This window comes from Natator depressus, chromosome 9 (assembly GCF_965152275.1).
Source record: "Natator depressus isolate rNatDep1 chromosome 9, rNatDep2.hap1, whole genome shotgun sequence".
Taxonomy (NCBI): Eukaryota; Metazoa; Chordata; order Testudines; family Cheloniidae; genus Natator; species Natator depressus.
The window spans coordinates 5,366,143-5,386,369 of NC_134242.1; the positions used below are offsets into that span (position 1 = coordinate 5,366,143).

Sequence of the window (20,227 nt, forward strand, 5' to 3'; positions counted from 1 at the left end):
CACACAATGAATGGGTGGCTGTTGAACCCTGACTCTCAGCTCCTCCTGCTGTAAACACTAGACCCCACTCCCCTCCCACAGCCAGGGATAGAACCCAGGAGTCCTGGCTCCCAGCTTCCCCTGCTCTGATCACTAGACCCCCCTCCCCTCTCATGAGGCCCCAGTGTGCCATTGTGATGTCCCGCAGCACCGCGGAGCTCCCTGAGAGGTCAGCGTGTAACCGAGGGAACGGGGTGCCTACATTCTGGGGGGGGAGATTCCGGGGGTGCTCGGAGAGCCCTGGCAGTGCTGGGTGCTCACACAGCCACCGCCATGATCCCTGCCAGGGGGGTGCCACACTGGGTCCTGCCCAGCCTCTTCGCTTCCTTTCACTTCAGCTCCCTCATGGGCCTGAGCAGCCTGTTCTTCTCCTTCCCGTAAGCAGGGCTGCCGGTTCGAACCCCCACTGGTTCAGCAGCACCGGGGGCTGTAATGGCCGCCCGTCCCTTCCTCCAGGCAGGAATTACGGCTCCTGAAGGGCAGCGAGGACAGAGGGCGTCCGGCTGCAGAGTGGGGGTGAGGCCCTGGAGTGCCAGGCACTGCTGGGCATGGAGAGAGGGCTGGGATGGGCCTGATGAATTTAGCAGATGCTCCCCAGAACCTGAGCCCGTCCCCCTGACAGGCAGAGCAGCTTGTGCTATGGGGCAGAGCCCCCTGGGGTGTCAAGAGGCCCAAGACCTGTGGGGAGCCAGCCAGGTAGGGGAGGGTTCTTCATTCGCACGGTGTCTGTGTCAGTTTCAGAGCCATGCTGGGGTGGCCCTGCCAGCTGTAGATGGATCTCACTAGCCAGCGAGCAAATGCCCCAGGAGTCAACATTGAAAGGCAGAGCGCTCAGCCTCTGGACCTAGGCCCTTGTACACCAGCCAGCGCCAATGAGCCCCCTGCACAGCTGGGCGGATTGGCCCCATTTTACAGATGGGGAAACTGAGGTGTGGAACCAGCGCGAGGTCAGGGACCAGCTCAGACGGCGTCAGCACCGGAGTCGGGATTAGAGCTCAGGGCTGCGCTAAGCCCGTCTTTCCCACACACGCACTGAGCCCCTAACTCCGCCACGGCATCTATCCCGACAGCTGGGGCAGGGCCATCCACTCCTGCTAGGGATGGGCCGCAGCAGAGAGGACACGAACCCTGGCGCCCGAAACCAGATCAGTCCTTCCCTGAGGGTCAGAAAACTCTGGGACCCTTCCCCCGTGTTATTTTCACTGGGTCCGTCTCCACGGTACCTGGGGGCGCTCCTCCCCGCCCCGCACCACAGACGTGTACTCATGCTTTGTCGGTGCGACGTGGGCTCAAAGCCCAGCCCCACCCCCAGGCAGGAGGGGCCGAGCGGGAATGTCTGCATGGCTGGCGTGAGCACACTTAGCACAAGTGCCACGAGCACACGTGCGTGGACCCTGGGGTAGTGGAGACTCACCCACGGCAGCCTCTGGCCAGCAGAAGCACCCCAAGAGCTGCCAGCCTCAGTGCTCGTGGGCTGGCCGGGAATTTCCCCCCCAGCAGGAGCGGACAGGTCAGCGAAGGAGCCTGCCCCAGGCTCAGGCCAGCACAAACCCAGGCCCAGGAGGGAATCTGCCCAGGACACCAGCGTTAGCAACCCCTTTGGCCTCCGGAAGAGGGTCAGGGATGTGCAATGGCCCCACGTGGCCTCTATCTCCCCTTCCTCTGGGTGCCAGCAGATCCTGAGGGTGCAGCCCCCAACCCCACCCCTGCTGGCACCTTTCTCTGCCCTCCAAGCACTGAGCAGGTCTCCCCCTGCTTAGCGTCCGAGCTGCACCCGGAGCTCGCTGGCTGTGGGCTACCACCCTCCCCTCTCCTTCCGTTTCAGATGCAGCTGGCTGGCCGTCCATGTGTCCCTGGCTTTCCCCCTGGTCGCGGGCATCCTTTTCATCCCAGCCGTGGCCAACCTCCTGCTGGCCAGCTTCATGGACCCTGGGATCCTTCACCGAGGTAACAGGAGCATGGCCCAGGCTCCCGAGGGGAGGGCCAGGCAGCTGGGCCCTGTAGGCAGAGAAGGGACAGATGGTCTTTGCTGTGAAGGCTGGCCTTCTCCTGAGGGCTCTGCCGTTCTCCCTGGCACTCCAGCTCCCAGGCTGGGATGCCTCAAGTCACCGCCTGGGGTTTCCCTGGGTCCTGCAGAACCCTAGCCTATGGGCAGGACAGGGACGGGCACCTGACTGGCCCCCAGTGCCCCCCGTTGAGCCGCTTACCCAGCCACAGCTGCACAGACGGAGGTCAGAAGCCAGCAATGAGCAAATCTGCTTGACAAAAATAACGTATTAAATCCCTGTGCCCTGGAAACTAGGTGTTAGTGACGAGGCGCGAGCTCAGATCCTCAAAGCACAGCCCCAGCCACTGGCGCTGGGGAGACTCTTCTGCAGCTGTTAGCACTATAGGGTCTATGACACACTGTTGAGCAGTGACATCTACATCCAGCAGAGGGCAGGATGCACAGGCACATTCTGTCGTTCCCTTCAATGACGAGAGCCACGTTCCCCGAGCAATGCTCCGTCACGGGTTGGGTGGTCTGCTCCTGGCTTGAGCAGCACCTCCCCACTACAGACTAAGGGCCGTCCTGGGCCTCGCTGCAGCACGGCAGGGCTGGCACCCTAGCTGCCGGCAATGAGTCAGAAAGAGCGGGAGGGAAAAACTGAAGTAAGAAAGAACCAAAGTAAAGTCCCTGCAGAGGTGCAGAGCACGTGTGACTGCAGCGCTCTGCGCTGAGCGGAACAGAGCATCCCTAGACGTACAGGTGCGGGCCGCAGGCACGCAGCCAGACCAGTCACACCCAGCGCAGCTGCCAGTTTCTGCTCCTGCTGCCCAGGGGTCTAGACACATCCTGGCCTGGAGGGGGGGATCTGGTTACCAAGCCTCCCTGCGAACACGGCCTTTCCCTGGCCCTGGGAGCCAGGAGGCCTGGAACAGCTCTGTCCCAAGCTGGCTTTGTTTTCCAGTGAGGCTGTGCTGGTGCAAGGGGCCAGCCGGGCGGCGCCAGAGGCAGATATGCCCACAGGAACCCACGCAGCCTGGGCAGAGGCCGTGCCAGCACCCCACTAGGCCCAGCCCAGGGCTCAGCCTGTGCCCAGCCAGTGCCGTCAGTGGTGGGTGTGTGACTGGCATGGGTGTCCCCTAGGAGCCAGGCTGAGACCCTCCAAACTCCCCACACACCGGCTACAAGGCGGGAGGTCTCTGAGCCTCCCTGCCAGCGCTGGTGGGATTTCCGTGGCCTTCCACTACAAGCCACTGTCCCCTGCCCTCCACCATCCCCACTTTACCCGCCTCCTAGCACCACAGATCTCCTGGCAGCCCCCCAGCCTGGACATGGGCCACAGCCGGCTTCTCCAAGGACTGCCTAGCGCCTCCCACTGAGACAGCTGGGTCCAGCTGGGTCCTTAGGGCTGGGCGCTGGTGTCATGGAGTGTGGGGGAGTCCAGGCCCTGCACCCCTCTTCCTGGGTCAGGAGCGCATCTGCTACGGTGTTTGCTTCGGTGGAAGCTAAGGGCACTGCCTCGGGGTAGCGGGTGGCGAAATCTACCACCACCAGAATGTATTTCTTCCCCGACCGGGTCGTCTTGCTCAGAGGCCCCACGATGTCCATGGCCACCTTCTAGGAAGGCTCCTCTATGATGGGCAAAGGTCTCAAAGCCGCTTTCCCCTTGTCCCGGGCCTTCCCCACCCTCTGACGGGGTCACAGGATCGGCAATACTGCCGGACCGTGGTAAAGACCCCGGGCCAGTAAAAGTTCTGTAGCAACCTCTGCCGGGTGCGCCGGATTCCCTGGTGCCCTGCGAGGGGGATGTCATGGGCCAGGTACAGTAGCTTGCGGCGATACTTCTGGGGGACCACCAGCTGCCTCCTGATCCCACAGGACTCCACTTCCCCTGGGGGAGCCCATTCTCGGTACAGGAACCCCTTCTCCCACAGGAACCTCTCCTGGCAGCCTCTCCTCATGGGCCGTACCACCCTGAGGTCGGCCAGGTCCCTGAGCTTCCGCAAGGAGGGGTCTTTCCTCAACTCGGCCTGGAACTCAGCGGCTGGGGAAGGGATGGGGCCCGGTTCCCTCTCATTGGCCGGGTCTGAGGCCACAGCCTCTCTGAGCCGTGCCCCTCGGCGGTCCCTCTTCACCAGGGTAGGGTCCTGCGCCTCCGGTGTGGTACCCTCCCTGAGGTCGGGGTGCAGTGCCCCTCGCCAGCTCTGGCTACGGGTCACAACCAGGGCGGTCTGGGGCTTGCTTGGCCAGTCCTCTAGGTCTCCCCCCATCAAAACCTCAGTGGGCAAATGGTGGTGCACCCCCACATCCTTGGAGCCCTCCTTGGCCCCCCATTTCAGGTGTACCCTTGCCACGGTCACCTTAAATGAGGTCCTGTCCACCCCCGTCAGGGTCAGGTAGGTGTTGGGCACCACCCGATCTGGGGCCACCACCTCGGGCCAGGCCAGCGTCACCTCCGCGCCCATATCCCAGTATCCATTGACCTTCCTCCCATCTACCTCCAGAGGAACAAGGCACTCTCTCCTGAGGGACAGCCCCGTGCCCACCCTGTAAACCGAGCACCCTGAGTCCAGAGCATCCAGCCCTCTGGCGGAGCTGGCCTGGGGTACTCTTCCCTCCTGAGCAGGTGGTAAGCTGGCAGCCCCCCTTGCCTGGGCCGTCTTCCCCTCGTCCAGTTGGGTCCCTACCAAGTTAACCCTGGGTAGGTTGGGTCTGCTCATTCTGTCCCTGAGCCTGGGGCACTGGGTCCGTATGTGGCCTCTCTGGCCACAAGGATAGCAGCTCAGGTCATGTTGGTCCCCTCGAGCGGGTTGGAGGGGCCCGACGCCAGGCGTTCCCCTTTGGAGGGGGTTCTCCCTATTTCCCCGCTGGGAGGTCCCATGGTGACTCTCTCTCTGCATCGAGGGGGGCCTGTTCTTTTGGGATGCCTCCCGGCTACCCCCCAACCGACTGTTCACAAACTCGTCGGCCAGCTGCCCTGCGTGCTGGGGGTTCTCTGGCTTTTTGTCCACCAACCCAGCTGTCCACTTGCGGGCATATCCCTGCATCCGGTTGACCAGTTGTAGGTAGGTGACCTCAGGCGTTTTACGCTGACTCCGGAACCTTCTCCGGTACATCTCGGGGGTCAGCCCAAACTCACGGAGCAGGGCCTGTTTGAACAGTTCGTAGTCCCCTGCCTCCGCCCCTGTCAGTCGGCTGTACACCTCCACAGCTTTGGGGTCCAGTAGGGGGGTGAGGAACTGGAGCCTGTCTGCAGGGTCAACCCTGCGCAGCTCGCAGGCATTCTCAAAGGCCGTCAGGAAGCTATCTATGTCCTCCCCCTCCTTCCGCTGGGCCAGGAAGCACTTATCAAAGCTCCTTGCAGTCTTGGGTCCCCCCGGCACTCACCGCAGCCGGGGCCCCACTGCTCCTCAGCCTGGCCCCCTCCAGTTCATGCCGTCTTTGTTTCTCCTTCTCCTGACGTTCATGTTGACGTTGTTTTTCATGATCCTCCAGCTCCCTCATTTTCATCTCCCTCTCCCATTCCAGCCGCCTCCGCTCCAGGGATGGGGAGCTCCGCCGGGAGGATCCCCTGCTGGCTGCCGGGGTCCGGGTGCCCTCGGTATTCGCTGGGCTTCCCCCAACCCCTCCCCCAGGCCTAGGTAGGAAGGGTCTTGGGATGTCCTCGGCAGCAGTCTGACCCCTCCCAGCCCGGTCAGGCCCCTGGTCCCACGCTGTGCCCACCGGGCAGCTTCCCTCAGGGACAGGGATTGGGTCATCCAAGCGATCCCTCTCCTCCAACTGGGCAATCAGCTGTTCCTTGGTGGACCTCCCAATGCGCAGCCCCCTCTGCCTGCACAGCTCCACCAGGTCACTCTTAAGGTGTTTAGCGTACATCTCCCCGCTGACCACTCGCAGGCCGGGCAGCTTTCTACGGTTTCCAGGAAAAACCCCTCGTATGCCAGCCCTTCTCAAGGTCACCACCTCTTTGTCAGGGTCGAGCTGCAGACTCCTCCGCCCCGGGACCGCTCGCTGCAATCCCCCGGGGGACCCTGTTACTGCAAAAGTCCTTCTCTCTGGTCACACACTCCCAGGGGTTAACCGCCCCCTGAAACTGTCTCTCTCTGAATCTTCAGCACGCCTGGTCCCCGTCAATCCCCCTTCGTTTTACTGTTCCCCAGTCACTTACTGCAGGAAGCGCCGTTCACGGGGTGCAGTACATCCCACCGCTGACACCAGTTGTCATGGAGTGTGGGGGAGTCCAGGTCCTGCACCCCTCTTCCTGGGATTCACTGAGACTCTCAGCCAGCCAGTAAAACAGAAGGTTTATTGGACAACAGGAACACAGTCCAAAACAGAAGTTGTGGGTACAACCAGGACCCCTCAGTCAAGTCCTTCTGGGGGAGCAGGGAGCTTAGACCCCAGCCCTGGGGTTCCCTGCGTTCCTCCACCCAGCCCCAAACTGAAAACTAAACCCCCCCAGCAGGCTCCCTCCTGCAGCCTCTGTTCACATTCCCGGGCAGAGGTGTCACCCCCCCCTCCCCCTCCTGGCTCAGGTGCCAGGCTCTCAGGTCTCCCATCCCCAGGGCACATTCCCAGGTCAACACTCCCCCCTCCCTGCTGCGTCACATCGTCACAGCTGGGTCCTGCGGCTGGGCAGAGGGTCCAGGGGATAATATGCGACCTCCCTCACCCACATCGGTGCTTTGCTGGAGGTACATCAGGGCAGGGACCTTGTTCCCCGGCACTGCACTGCCAGCCCAGCTCCTGAGCCTGCTTTGAGGTCCCTGCCCAGTTCCTTGTGAGGCTGGTGCCGGGTCAGGCCCTGTTGCTGGGAGTACGGTCTCACTCCGCGCTGTGTCTCCCTGAGCCAGGGGCCGCGGGCCGGGCCGAGTTAGTGATCCAGGCGCTTCGGGTCAAGGAGAGCCGCTTTGACCTGCACTGGTGCCAGAAGTGTCGGTACTATTGCCCGCCACGGACCTTCCACTGCCCCTGGTGCAACGTCTGCGTGGAGGTGAGGCTGGCGGGGCTGCGATCGGTACCCTGGCCTGGGAGCCTGCTAGCCCGCCCAGACACCCCTATACACCCGCTGCAACAAACACAGCACCCTGCACACACAGATCCGCACCCCGCCCAGACACCCCTATACACCCGCCGGCACAAACACAGACACCCTGCACACACAGATCCGCACCCCGCCCAGACACCCCTATACACCCGCTGCAACAAACACAGCCACCCTGCACGCACAGATCCGCACCCCGCCCAGACACCCCTATACACCCGCCGGCACAAACACAGACACCCTGCACACACAGATCCGCACCCCGCCCAGACACCCCTATACACCCGCCGGCACAAACACAGACACCCTGCACACACAGATCCGCACCCCGCCCAGACACCCCTATACACCCGCTGCAACAAACACAGACACCCTGCACGCACAGATCCGCACCCCGCCCAGACACCCCTATACACCCGCTGCAACAAACACAGCCACCCTGCACGCACACATCCGCACCCCGCCCAGACACCCCTATACACCCGCTGCAACAAACACAGACACCCTGCACGCACAGATCCGCACCCCGCCCAGACACCCCTATACACCCGCTGCAACAAACACAGACACCCTGCACACACAGATCCGCACCCCGCCCAGACACCCCTATACACCCGCTGCAACAAACACAGACACCCTGCACACACAGATCCGCACCCCACCCAGACACCCCTATACACCCGCCGGCACAAACACAGACACCCTGCACACACAGATCCGCACCCCGCCCAGACACCCCTATACACCCGCCGGCACAAACACAGACACCCTGCACACACAGATCCGCACCCCGCCCAGACACCCCTATACACCCGCCGGCACAAACACAGACACCCTGCACACACAGATCCGCACCCCGCCCAGACACCCCTATACACCCGCTGCAACAAACACAGACACCCTGCACACACAGATCCGCACCCCACCCAGACACCCCTATACACCCGCCGGCACAAACACAGACACCCTGCACACACAGATCCGCACCCCGCCCAGACACCCCTATACACCCGCTGCAACAAACACAGACACCCTGCACGCACAGATCCGCACCCCACCCAGACACCCCTATACACCCGCTGCAACAAACACAGACACCCTGCACACACAGATCCGCACCCCGCCCAGACACCCCTATACACCCGCTGCATCAAACACAGACACCCTGCACACACAGATCCGCACCCCACCCAGACACCCCTATACACCCGCTGCAACAAACACAGACACCCTGCACACACAGATCCGCACCCCGCCCAGACACCCCTATACACCCGCTGCAACAAACACTGACACCCTTCACACACAGATCCGCACCCCGTCCAGACACCCCTATACACCCGCCGGCACAAACACAGACACCCTGCACACACAGATCCGCACCCCGCCCAGACACCCCTATACACCCGCTGCAACAAACACAGACACCCTGCACGCACAGATCCGCACCCCACCCAGACACCCCTATACACCCGCTGCAACAAACACAGACACCCTGCACGCACAGATCCGCACCCCACCCAGACACCCCTATACACACGCCGGCACAAACACAGACACCCTGCACACACAGATCCGCACCCCGCCCAGACACCCCTATACACCCGCCGGCACAAACACAGACACCCTGCACACACAGATCCGCACCCCGCCCAGACACCCGAATACACCCGCCGGCACAAACACAGACACCCTGCACACACAGATCCGCACCCCGCCCAGACACCCCTATACACCCGCTGCATCAAACACAGACACCCTGCACACACAGATCCGCACCCCGCCCAGACACCCCTATACACCCGCCGGCACAAACACAGACACCCTGCACACACAGATCCGCACCCCGCCCAGACACCCCTATACACCCGCCGGCACAAACACAGACACCCTGCACACACAGATCCGCACCCCGCCCAGACACCCGAATACACCCGCCGGCACAAACACAGACACCCTGCACACACAGATCCGCACCCCGCCCAGACACCCCTATACACCCGCTGTAACAAACACAGCCACCCTGCACACACAGATCCGCACCCCACCCAGACACCCCTATACACCCGCCGGCACAAACACAGACACCCTGCACACACAGATCCGCACCCCGCCCAGACACCCCTATACACCCGCTGCAACAAACACAGCCACCCTGCACACTCAGATCCGCACCCCGCCCAGACACCCCTATACACCCGCTGCAACAAACACAGACACCCTGCACACACAGATCCGCACCCCGCCCAGACACCACTATACACCCGCTGTAACAAACACAGACACCCTGCACACACAGATCCGCACCCCGCCCAGACACCCGAATACACACACCGTCACAAACACAGACACCCTGCACGCACAGATCCGCACCCCGCCCAGACACCCCTATACACCCGCCGGCACAAACACAGACACCCTGCACACACAGATCCGCACCCCGCCCAGACACCCCTATACACCCGCCGGCACAAACACAGACACCCTGCACACACAGATCCGCACCCCACCCAGACACCCCTATACACCCGCCGGCACAAACACAGACACCCTGCACACACAGATCTGCACCCCGCCCAGACACCCCTATACACCCGCTGCAACAAACACAGACACCCTGCACGCACAGATCCGCACCCCACCCAGACACCCCTATACACACGCCGGCACAAACACAGACACCCTGCACACACAGATCCGCACCCCGCCCAGACACCCCTATACACCCGCCGCAACAAACACAGACACCCTGCACACACAGATCCGCACCCCGCCCAGACACCCCTATACACCCGCCGGCACAAACACAGACACCCTGCACACACAGATCCGCACCCCGCCCAGACACCCGAATACACCCGCCGGCACAAACACAGACACCCTGCACACACAGATCCGCACCCCGCCCAGACACCCCTATACACCCGCTGCATCAAACACAGACACCCTGCACACACAGATCCGCACCCCGCCCAGACACCCCTATACACCCGCCGGCACAAACACAGACACCCTGCACACACAGATCCGCACCCCGCCCAGACACCCCTATACACCCGCCGGCACAAACACAGACACCCTGCACACACAGATCCGCACCCCGCCCAGACACCCCTATACACCCGCCGGCACAAACACAGACACCCTGCACACACAGATCCGCACCCCGCCCAGACACCCGAATACACCCGCCGGCACAAACACAGACACCCTGCACACACAGATCCGCACCCCGCCCAGACACCCCTATACACCCGCCGGCACAAACACAGACACCCTGCACACACAGATCCGCACCCCGCCCAGACACCCCTATACACCCGCTGTAACAAACACAGCCACCCTGCACACACAGATCCGCACCCCGCCCAGACACCCGAATACACCCGCCGGCACAAACACAGACACCCTGCACACACAGATCCGCACCCCGCCCAGACACCCCTATACACCCGCTGCATCAAACACAGACACCCTGCACACACAGATCCGCACCCCGCCCAGACACCCCTATACACCCGCTGCATCAAACACAGACACCCTGCACGCACAGATCCGCACCCCGCCCAGACACCCCTATACACCCGCTGCAACAAACACAGCCACCCTGCACGCACACATCCGCACCCCGCCCAGACACCCCTATACACCCGCTGCAACAAACACAGACACCCTGCACGCACAGATCCGCACCCCGCCCAGACACCCCTATACACCCGCTGCAACAAACACAGACACCCTGCACACACAGATCCGCACCCCGCCCAGACACCCCTATACACCCGCTGCAACAAACACAGACACCCTGCACACACAGATCCGCACCCCACCCAGACACCCCTATACACCCGCCGGCACAAACACAGACACCCTGCACACACAGATCCGCACCCCGCCCAGACACCCCTATACACCCGCCGGCACAAACACAGACACCCTGCACACACAGATCCGCACCCCGCCCAGACACCCCTATACACCCGCCGGCACAAACACAGACACCCTGCACACACAGATCCGCACCCCGCCCAGACACCCCTATACACCCGCTGCAACAAACACAGACACCCTGCACACACAGATCCGCACCCCACCCAGACACCCCTATACACCCGCCGGCACAAACACAGACACCCTGCACACACAGATCCGCACCCCGCCCAGACACCCCTATACACCCGCCGGCACAAACACAGACACCCTGCACGCACAGATCCGCACGCCGCCCAGACACCCCTATACACCCGCCGGCACAAACACAGACACCCTGCACACACAGATCCGCACCCCGCCCAGACACCCCTATACACCCGCTGTAACAAACACAGCACCCTGCACACACAGATCCGCACCCCGCCCAGACACCCCTATACACCCGCCGGCACAAACACAGCCACCCTGCACGCACAGATCCGCACCCCGCCCAGACACCCCTATACACCCGCCGGCACAAACACAGCCACCCTGCACGCACAGATCCGCACCCCGCCCAGACACCCCTATACACCCGCCGGCACAAACACAGACACCCTGCACGCACAGATCCGCACCCCGCCCAGACACCCCTATACACCCGCCGGCACAAACACAGACACCCTGCACGCACAGATCCGCACCCCGCCCAGACACCCCTATACACCCGCCGGCACAAACACAGACACCCTGCACACACAGATCCGCACCCCGCCCAGACACCCGAATACACCCGCCGGCACAAACACAGACACCCTGCACGCACAGATCCGCACCCCGCCCAGACACCCCTATACACCCGCTGTAACAAACACAGCCACCCTGCACACACAGATCCGCACCCCGCCCAGACACCCCTATACACCCGCTGCATCAAACACAGACACCCTGCACACACAGATCCGCACCCCGCCCAGACACCCCTATACACCCGCTGCAACAAACACAGACACCCTGCACGCACAGATCCGCACCCCGCCCAGACACCCCTATACACCCGCTGCATCAAACACAGACACCCTGCACACACAGATCCGCACCCCGCCCAGACACCCCTATACACCCGCCGGCACAAACACAGACACCCTGCACACACAGATCCGCACGCCGCCCAGACACCCCTATACACCCGCCGGCACAAACACAGACACCCTGCACACACAGATCCGCACCCCGCCCAGACACCCCTATACACCCGCCGGCACAAACACAGACACCCTGCACACACAGATCCGCACCCCGCCCAGACACCCCTATACACCCGCTGCAACAAACACAGACACCCTGCACACACAGATCCGCACCCCGCCCAGACACCCCTATACACCCGCCGGCACAAACACAGCCACCCTGCACACACAGATCCGCACCCCGCCCAGACACCCGAATACACCCGCCGGCACAAACACAGACACCCTGCACACACAGATCCGCACCCCGCCCAGACACCCCTATACACCCGCTGCATCAAACACAGCACCCTGCACACACAGATACGCACCCCGCCCAGACACCCCTATACACCCGCCGGCACAAACACAGACACCCTGCACACACAGATCCGCACCCCGCCCAGACACCCCTATACACCCGCCGGCACAAACACAGACACCCTGCACACACAGATCCGCACCCCGCCCAGACACCCGAATACACCCGCTGCAACAAACACAGACACCCTGCACGCACAGATCCGCACCCCGCCCAGACACCCCTATACACCCGCTGCATCAAACACAGACACCCTGCACGCACAGATCCGCAGCTCCATAGACTCACAGCCACGTACCCTGCCCTGGGGAGTCCTCCCATGCCTGTTCCTACTTCCCCATTAGGCACGGGACAGGCTGGCTCACCGCGGCACTGGGCCAGGGCTGCAGCTGCCCCTGGAGGGGGGCCGTGCAGTGGCCCAGCGGGGACATGGGCAGCGCTGATGTCGGGCACTTTCCCTGCACACCCAGGAGTTCGACCACCACTGTAAGTGGCTGAACAACTGCATTGGCTGCCGCAACTTTCGCTTCTTCTTCCTGTTCGTGGCCTTCCTGTGCAGCTACAACGTGGTGGTTCTGGCTTCCTGCATCACCTACCTGGTGCTCAACTTCCACCAGGCCTATGGCGCCGAAAAGATCTGTGCGTATCCTTGGAGAGATGAGCCAGGGCTTCCCCCGCCACGGGTCCCTGTGCACGCAGCTGGCACAGAGCACCCAGCCCTGGGCATGCAGCTGGCACAGAGCACCCAGCCCTGGGCACGCAGCTGGCACAGAGCACCCAGCCCTGGGCACGCAGCTGGCACAGAGCACCCAGCCCTGGGCACGCAGCTGGCACAGAGCACCCAGCCCTGGGCACACAGCTGGCACTATGCACACACACTGAGCTTCACCCCACACAGGCCAGAGTTGTGGAGCTCCAGGGGGCTGGGGCTGATCTTTGTGGTCCACCAGGATGTCACACACATGCACACACACACACAGGCTGTGTCCCGCACTCAGTGGGAGGGCCGAGGACTCGCCCCTCAGCTGGAGCACAATCCTGTCCAGACCTGGCTTTATATCCTTCCCTTACTCTCCTGCTGCCAGCATCATGGTGACCATCCCGGCCGCTCTCTACCTGCTGCCCCTCCTGATCCTGGTGGGATCCCAGGCCAGTTTCATCACTCTGGCTAAACGCACCTATGAGCTCAAGGTACGGGGAGGAGGGAGCCCAGCCTGGGGCTCAGGGCATGTGAGCAGCAGCTGGTGGTCGTAGAACCAGAGGGTAAAAGCTGCTCCAGGCTTTAGTCATGGGAAATCTGTCCAAGAAACCAATATGTGTGTAACACACGTGTGTGTGTGTGTGTGTGTGTGTGTGTGCACATACGTGTGTGCGTGTGCATGGATACGTGTGCGTGCGTATGGGATGTGCATGCAAGGGGGCCTGATCCTGCAGCTCTGCTGCATGGACTCCCCCCTCTCCCCCCAACTCCCTTTCCCATCACTGGGATTCTTGCCTGCTCGGGCCTGAATCAAAGGCGCATGTGTGTGAGGCTGGGGGCGCTCCAGGGGGGCTCTGGTGCAGGCCGCTGGGGCTGGCTGGTGCACCGTGGTTGCATAACCAGCCCGGTTGCTCCCGCGCTCGCCAAGCCAAGCGGCTGGTGTGTGTTTTGGAGCGTCCACACGGAGCGCTTTGCTTTCCCAGCTGTGCACCCACCCTGGGAGCCCGTGAGCCTCTCTGGCTCAGAGCCAGTGCGTGCGCTGGGGAAGCGGGGCTCGCGGCCTGCCTGGGAGAGGCAGGCCTCGCCCTGCAGGGTCCCTTCCAGGCCGCGCCTGGAGGGGACATCAGGGCCGCTGGTGGGTGCGAGGGCTGGAGGCTTGCCCTCAGGAGGGGCGAGGCCAGCCATGCTCAGGGCACAGCCCCTGCACCAGTCGGGCCAGGATGCAGCTGATGGCCGCAAGGCAGCGTTGCAATTTAGCGCCTCGGAGGCATGGCCCTGGGGTCGTCTTCCTCGCGCTGACACATGCGCCGGCGGCGAAGCATCGTCCGCCCCAGCTGGTTACTCTCTAGCCAGTTCCTGCCTCTGAAACTAGAGCGGGTGCAGGTGCCAACGCTGTGTCCCTCCTGTCCCAGAGCCCCGTCCCCTGTGGGGGAACATGGTCCAGCGCTCCCCAGCTCCCGCCATTGTGTCTCTTCTGTCCCCAGCTTCACGAGGCGGGCAGAGCGAATCCCTTCGACCTGGGATGGGCCAGGAACTGGTACACGGCTCTGTGTGCCCCACAGGGACCAAAGTGAGTGCAAGGCCCCTGATTAGCCCCCCCTCCTTTCACAATCCCATGGCTGGGGGACCAGCTGGGCTGCTCCCAGCTGGGGGTGTCGGGGCGTGCTGAGAACACAGGCGATCGGCTGCGATCCCGAACCTCAGCCTGGGCAGGGACGGGCATTGCAGCCCTGGACGGACCAGCCGTGGGAGGCCCCCACTCTAAGCACTGCAGCGGCTGGGCTGAGTAATCAACCACCAGTGCCTCCTCCCTGGAATCTTGTACATATTCTCTTGCATTAGCGCCCGGGGGCCCCAGGCAAGATCGGGGCCCCGTTGTGCTAGGCACTGTATAAACGTATACAAGGAATTGATCCCTGTCCCGAAGAGCTTCCAATCTCAGCAGACAAGCACCATCCCGGGGTGGTGGGAGGGTGTGGGACGTACGAGTGATCAAGGTGGCTGTGTGCACACATCTCAGGAAAAGTCCCTGGACAGGAGCCACGCTGTTTGCTGAGGGGCTTTCCCAGTGATCCATCCCCCCACCATGCGGTACTGAGCAGAGTGTTACCGGTGACTCTCCAAGGGGGGATTTCTGCAAGGAAAGGCGGCCTCCCTGCTGGCCTTTCTGGGAATCACACACTCGCCTGCACCCTGCTGCCTGGCAGAGACGAGGCAGGACTCAGCTGCACTGGCTGGAAAGGAGATCCTTTGTGGACACACTGCGGCTCTCTGGCTCCCAGGCTGGGCCGCCCCAGGGCCGCGCTCTGGACTCAGCACTCATGCAGGGGCCAATTCACCACCATTCCCAGAACAGCTGGGGTTCCACTATCGTGGGTCTTGGATCAGAGCCATCCCTGGTTCTGGCTCTGCATCGACTGGGGCTCTGCCTTCAGAGCTGGCTTGTTGTGACCCAGCGGGGCATGGTAGCAGCTGCCTTCTGCCCCTCCAGGTACATGGTTCGAGCCGCCAAACCAAAGGCAGCGACCTGCAGAAGCAGGAAGGCATCTGTGGCCCGGCTCCTTCCCCAGATGTCACGTCTGAACATGGCATCTGCTGGACTCTCATCCCACCCCTGCCCCCAGGACGTGCCTGGCCAGGGGAGGGCAGCCAAGGTGTGTGGCTACTTGTTCTAGGCCATGGGAAGCCTCTTGCAGGGCAGGGTCCCTGTGGGAGCCACGTCTCAAGAGCAGCCTGCCCCGGAGGGGAGGGCTCAGCCGGGGTTACCAGTGGCTGCTGGAGGCAGTCACAGGACCAGCTGCATAGACCTCTCCTTACTGGATCCTGCGCCCCTTTCCCTGCCCGGAGTGAAGGAGGCCTGGCTCCAGGCCCTGAGCCCAGCACCATGGAACACCCTCGCATTCCCGGCTCCCTGCCCTCAGGCTGGCACCATAGACCCAGGAATGTCTGGAAGCATCAGCAGCATCGGTGGTCTCCTGAGAGGTGCGGCTGCCCTTAGCACCCGTTGAAGCCGCGGGGGCGGGATATGGGGGAGGTGCCAACACCAGTGGAGGGGGCGGGTGTCCCTTTCTGTTTGCACCTCGTGGTTTGATGGCTCAGTGCATCTCTCCACAGGCTGGCGCCAAGAGGACCTGGTGCCCGGCAAGCCCAGAGAGGAAGGCGAACGTGGCGATGAGAGGTGAGCAGAACCTCCCGGTTCTCACCCTGCGCGGCACCCCCAGAGCCCTGCTTTCCTCCGGGCTTAGCTCTGGGGCTTCACACACATGCACAAAGTCCAGGGGCAAAATCTTGCCCCCGCCCCCTGCAATCAAAACTCCCATTGACTTCAGTGTGGGCCAGAATGGTCCCCGTCCCAAAGAACTTACAACCCATGCAATGCTCCACGGGTAGCCGGTTCACAATGGGAATGAAACCTAGCTTTTCTCTAGTGCTTTCCACCAGCAGCTCTCCGCGCACTTTACAAAGGAGGGCAGTATCTTCATCCCCATGGTACAGCAGGGAAACTGAGGCACAGAGAGGGGAAGTGATGTATCGAAGGCCAATGGCAGAGCTGGAAATAGAGCCTATGTCTCCCAGTCCGCTGGTCTATCCCCTAGGGCACACTGACTAGCCTTTTGTAGCCCTGAGGCTTTTCCTTTGCCATTCGGCACTTCAGCGGGCAGTAAGGCTGGTGGGAGGTTGAGACAAAGATGGGAAAAGTCCCAGCCAACGACACAGAGGCTGAGGCTTTCGTGTTTAAAGGAAAAGGCTCGCCAGGCATGTCGCAGGCATTGCTGTGTCTCTTTTCCATTGGGGACATGTGAGTAGCTGTCATGAGCCTTGGAGGAAGGTTCGTCAGCCCCGTTCAAGGCCAGCCTGGTCGACATTTTCCTCGTTTTGATTTCTTGCTGCAATTGTTGGCATTTCAGCAGCCCAATGCAAAATGTCAATACAAACGGTCAGAGCAATGCTTGGAGCATCTACCCTGCCGATAGCGCTGGCCAACGCAGTTCCATCCTGGGAAACACTTTGTTCCACACTTCGAAATGTACTGAAAACCCTTCCAATGAATTGGACGATCTTCACGGAACTGTTTGCTGTTTTCTTCTACCGGCTCCAACTCACAGATTGAGAGGCCAGAAGGGACAATTGTGCCCATCTAATGTGATGTCCTGCATAGCACAGGCCAGAAAAATTCACCCAATGAAAAACTGAAATCTATTTTAACAAGAACAGGTTTAGAATTTTTTTTTTTTGCCAGCAAATGTTCAGTGTTTATTAAATTAAAACTATCTACTTTAACAAATATGTTATAAATCACCATCTGATTTGGACCGAAGTAATACAAAAAGTTAATCAAGACCGACTGGACTCTAATGATAGTAGAAAAGACATGAACACACATTGGAGATTTGCATTGGTTTGAAGTCCCCCTTAGTAAGGATGGATTTTTTCTTCTAAATTAATTCAGATCCTCATCCCACCCACCTACGTTTCCTGCTATTTTTGAGAGGTTTACAATCACAGTTAACTATTTTTAAATGTTTCTGCTCCCCCTTTGCTGTGTGAAGGACTCACACAATCAGCAGGGAAAAGGAAATCTGACTAAATAAGTTATAAAGGGGAAGTGGTGAAACTGACGTATAAAGAAACTAGACAAATGAAAGAGAAATATTTTTTCTCTTTAAATTCTGGTCACCTTCAGGGGCTTTTGGTAACCGTGACGGGAGGAAAATGTGCAGGCAGAAAGGTGATTGTTAAACTGATGTCACTCTGAAAGCATTTAAAGACGGCAAAACACCAAGGTGTGTTTAGCAGATTGATCGTGGTTTTATACATTACTGGGTGGAATGTCCTGTTTGCAGACCTTCTATTTGAAATCCATTTGCTGCGGAAAAACACGGAATTTGTGTTTTTACAGAGAATCTTTAGCTTTTACATTTTGTTAAAAAATAATACCATGCAGTAGGACCCCGTTTATCCGAGCCTCCATTATCCAGCTCTCCGTATTAACCTAGCCAGGACTGACCGCCCGTGCCCTCCCGCCTCGGGCTGTCAGACAGAGCCCTGCCACCCGGGGCTTGGGCTGTCAGCCCCGGTTCAGGTAATACGGAGTGCCAGATAATGGAGGCTCGGACAAACAGGGTTCTGCAGCATATCAATAAGCCAAGGATATGGGGGGAGGGATAGGTCAGTGGTTTGAGCATTGGCCTGCTAAACCCAGGGTTGTGAGTTCAATCCTTGAGGGGGCCATTTAGGGATCTGGGGCAACTATGGGGGTTTGGTCCTGCTTTGAGCAGGGGGTTGGACTAGATGACCTCCTGAGGTCCCTTCCAACCCTGATATTCTAGGATTCTGTGATTCATGGTGCTGCACTGATACCTGTACATCCTGTGACTAGGGAAATGAATGTTCAGCGTTTTTTGTTAATTGCTGGAAAATGTGGATTTTTATGGCTTTTTATTAGAGAATTTTTAGCTCACTGCTAATGACCAGGCTTTTGTAGAACTCCCCTCAGCGCTGAACGCAGCTGTATACAAAGCAAAGGGGTGACAAAGACAGTGACTTAGCATGAAACCGTCCCAACAGTCCCAGTAATGATGGCTTTGATCAATGATTAGTAAATGATCCTGAGTGCAGCTGCTCCAGCCAGGTCTCCATAGGGTCCCAGGCCCTGTGCTCCCGGCTCGGTGATTTCCCAGTTCAGCCTGTTGGTTAAAGGCTCTGTGATGAACATTAACTGAGCTGCCCCCTCCCCTGAGGAGGGGGTGCAGGGAGTGTCACAGATGGGCACCGAGTGGCTGAACGGCCATTGCCCTGGTCAGGTGCTCAGCAGAGCTGGGAAGCAGGCTTTTCAAAAGCACGCAGCTCCCATTTCAGCATCGAAATGGGGCCAGATTTTCAAATGAGCTCAGCCCGCTGGGCGCTGAGCCCTTGCAAACCTGGCCCTGAGCTCTCAGGAAAACCAGGCCCTAAAGGACTTGTCGAAGACCATGCAGGGGACGGGTGGCAGAGAGGGGACCAGAATCCAGCCCTGCTCTGACAGCAGGAGCCACTTTCTTTTGCTGATGGCCGTGGCTTCTCCAGGGGACAAGTGGGAGCTGCTCCTCGCTGGGACTCATTGTTCCGCTTTCTCCTCTCCAGTCCCAGGCATGGCTGAGTGGCCAGCGATGGCGGATGGCGGACGAGGTGCGCACTGGAAATCCCAAATACACATCAGCAGCAGAGTGGTCTTGCCCACGGCCGCGCTCCTTTCAGTGTCTAACATTTAAAGGGACCCCGGACGGCAGCTCCTTGTTTATTCCAGGTACAAAGGTTCCCCAAGAGAAAATCCTGGACAAACTGATGAATAAAGTTTCTATCCCCAAGCATTCAGTCCACGTCTCAGCGGCTAAGACCTCAGAATGATGGGCATTTTGGTGCTGGCCTGCAGGGGCAGCTCCCCTCTGCTGGTGCCCTGCCCGGCTTCTGCCTGCCTAGACCACCCCCACCCCCACCCCGCCCTTGTGCATGCGAGCCCTGGCTGGGGGGTGCCTTTGGGAGGACGATGCTAGAGGGCGAGGCATGGAGCTGGGCGCGTGATGGGAAAATCAGCTCGACATTTGTTATGTCAATTATTCAAGCAGCTGCAGTGCAGGCAGGGCAAAATTCAGCCGCCCCCCCCCACCCCGGGTCCCTGGCAGCTAGTGCGTGGCACTGCTCTGACTGGCACACCTCGTGTCTCACTCCCGGCTCTGGGGAGCTGCATAGGCAGCTCATCCAGCCCCAGAGGCAGGGGCGGGGTGGCACCAGGTGGCCAGAGAGATTGGCTTGAGTCATGTATCTGCCACTCCTCTCTGGCTGAGTGGGGCCGGGGGGGCTCTGGAGCACCAACGGGGGGCGGGGGGGCACCGTTGATCACGTAGGGCAGAGATGGGGGCAGCCCAGTCGCCAGTGCCCTGGGCTGAGTCATTGTGGGGAGCGTGCTGCAGCTTCCACCCGTTCATCACAACGGTTCTGTTCCTGGTTCTGGGTT

General features: G+C 60.6%; 1 protein-coding gene and 1 long non-coding RNA gene across 2 annotated transcripts; both read left to right on the forward strand.

Moving 5' to 3' along the window:
* The first annotated feature begins 312 nt into the window (after nt 1-312).
* ZDHHC19 (zDHHC palmitoyltransferase 19) lies at nt 313-14,807 on the forward strand. Its single transcript, XM_074963211.1, has 6 exons — nt 313-416; nt 1,865-1,986; nt 6,880-7,019; nt 13,004-13,176; nt 13,580-13,724; nt 14,718-14,807. The coding sequence occupies exons 1-6, from the start codon at nt 313-315 to the stop codon at nt 14,805-14,807; spliced, it is 774 nt and encodes a 257-aa protein (XP_074819312.1).
* Nucleotides 14,808-15,779: 972 nt separating this feature from the next.
* Nucleotides 15,780-19,493, forward strand: LOC141993335 (uncharacterized). The gene is made up of 3 exons (XR_012640819.1): nt 15,780-15,887; nt 16,348-16,411; nt 19,357-19,493. It is a non-coding gene; the product is annotated as an uncharacterized LOC141993335 (long non-coding RNA).
* The last annotated feature ends 734 nt before the right edge of the window (nt 19,494-20,227 follow it).

Bases quoted from the DNA above. Each gene is read 5' to 3' on its own strand.
- ZDHHC19 (XM_074963211.1), top strand. From the start codon at position 313: ATGATCCCTGCCAGGGGGGTGCCACACTGGGTCCTGCCCAGCCTCTTC. The intron at 1,987-6,879 runs GTAACAGGAGCA...TCCCTGAGCCAG, and splicing joins CCCTGGGATCCTTCACCGAG to GGGCCGCGGGCCGGGCCGAG. The intron at 13,177-13,579 runs GTATCCTTGGAG...AATCCTGTCCAG, and splicing joins GGCGCCGAAAAGATCTGTGC to ACCTGGCTTTATATCCTTCC.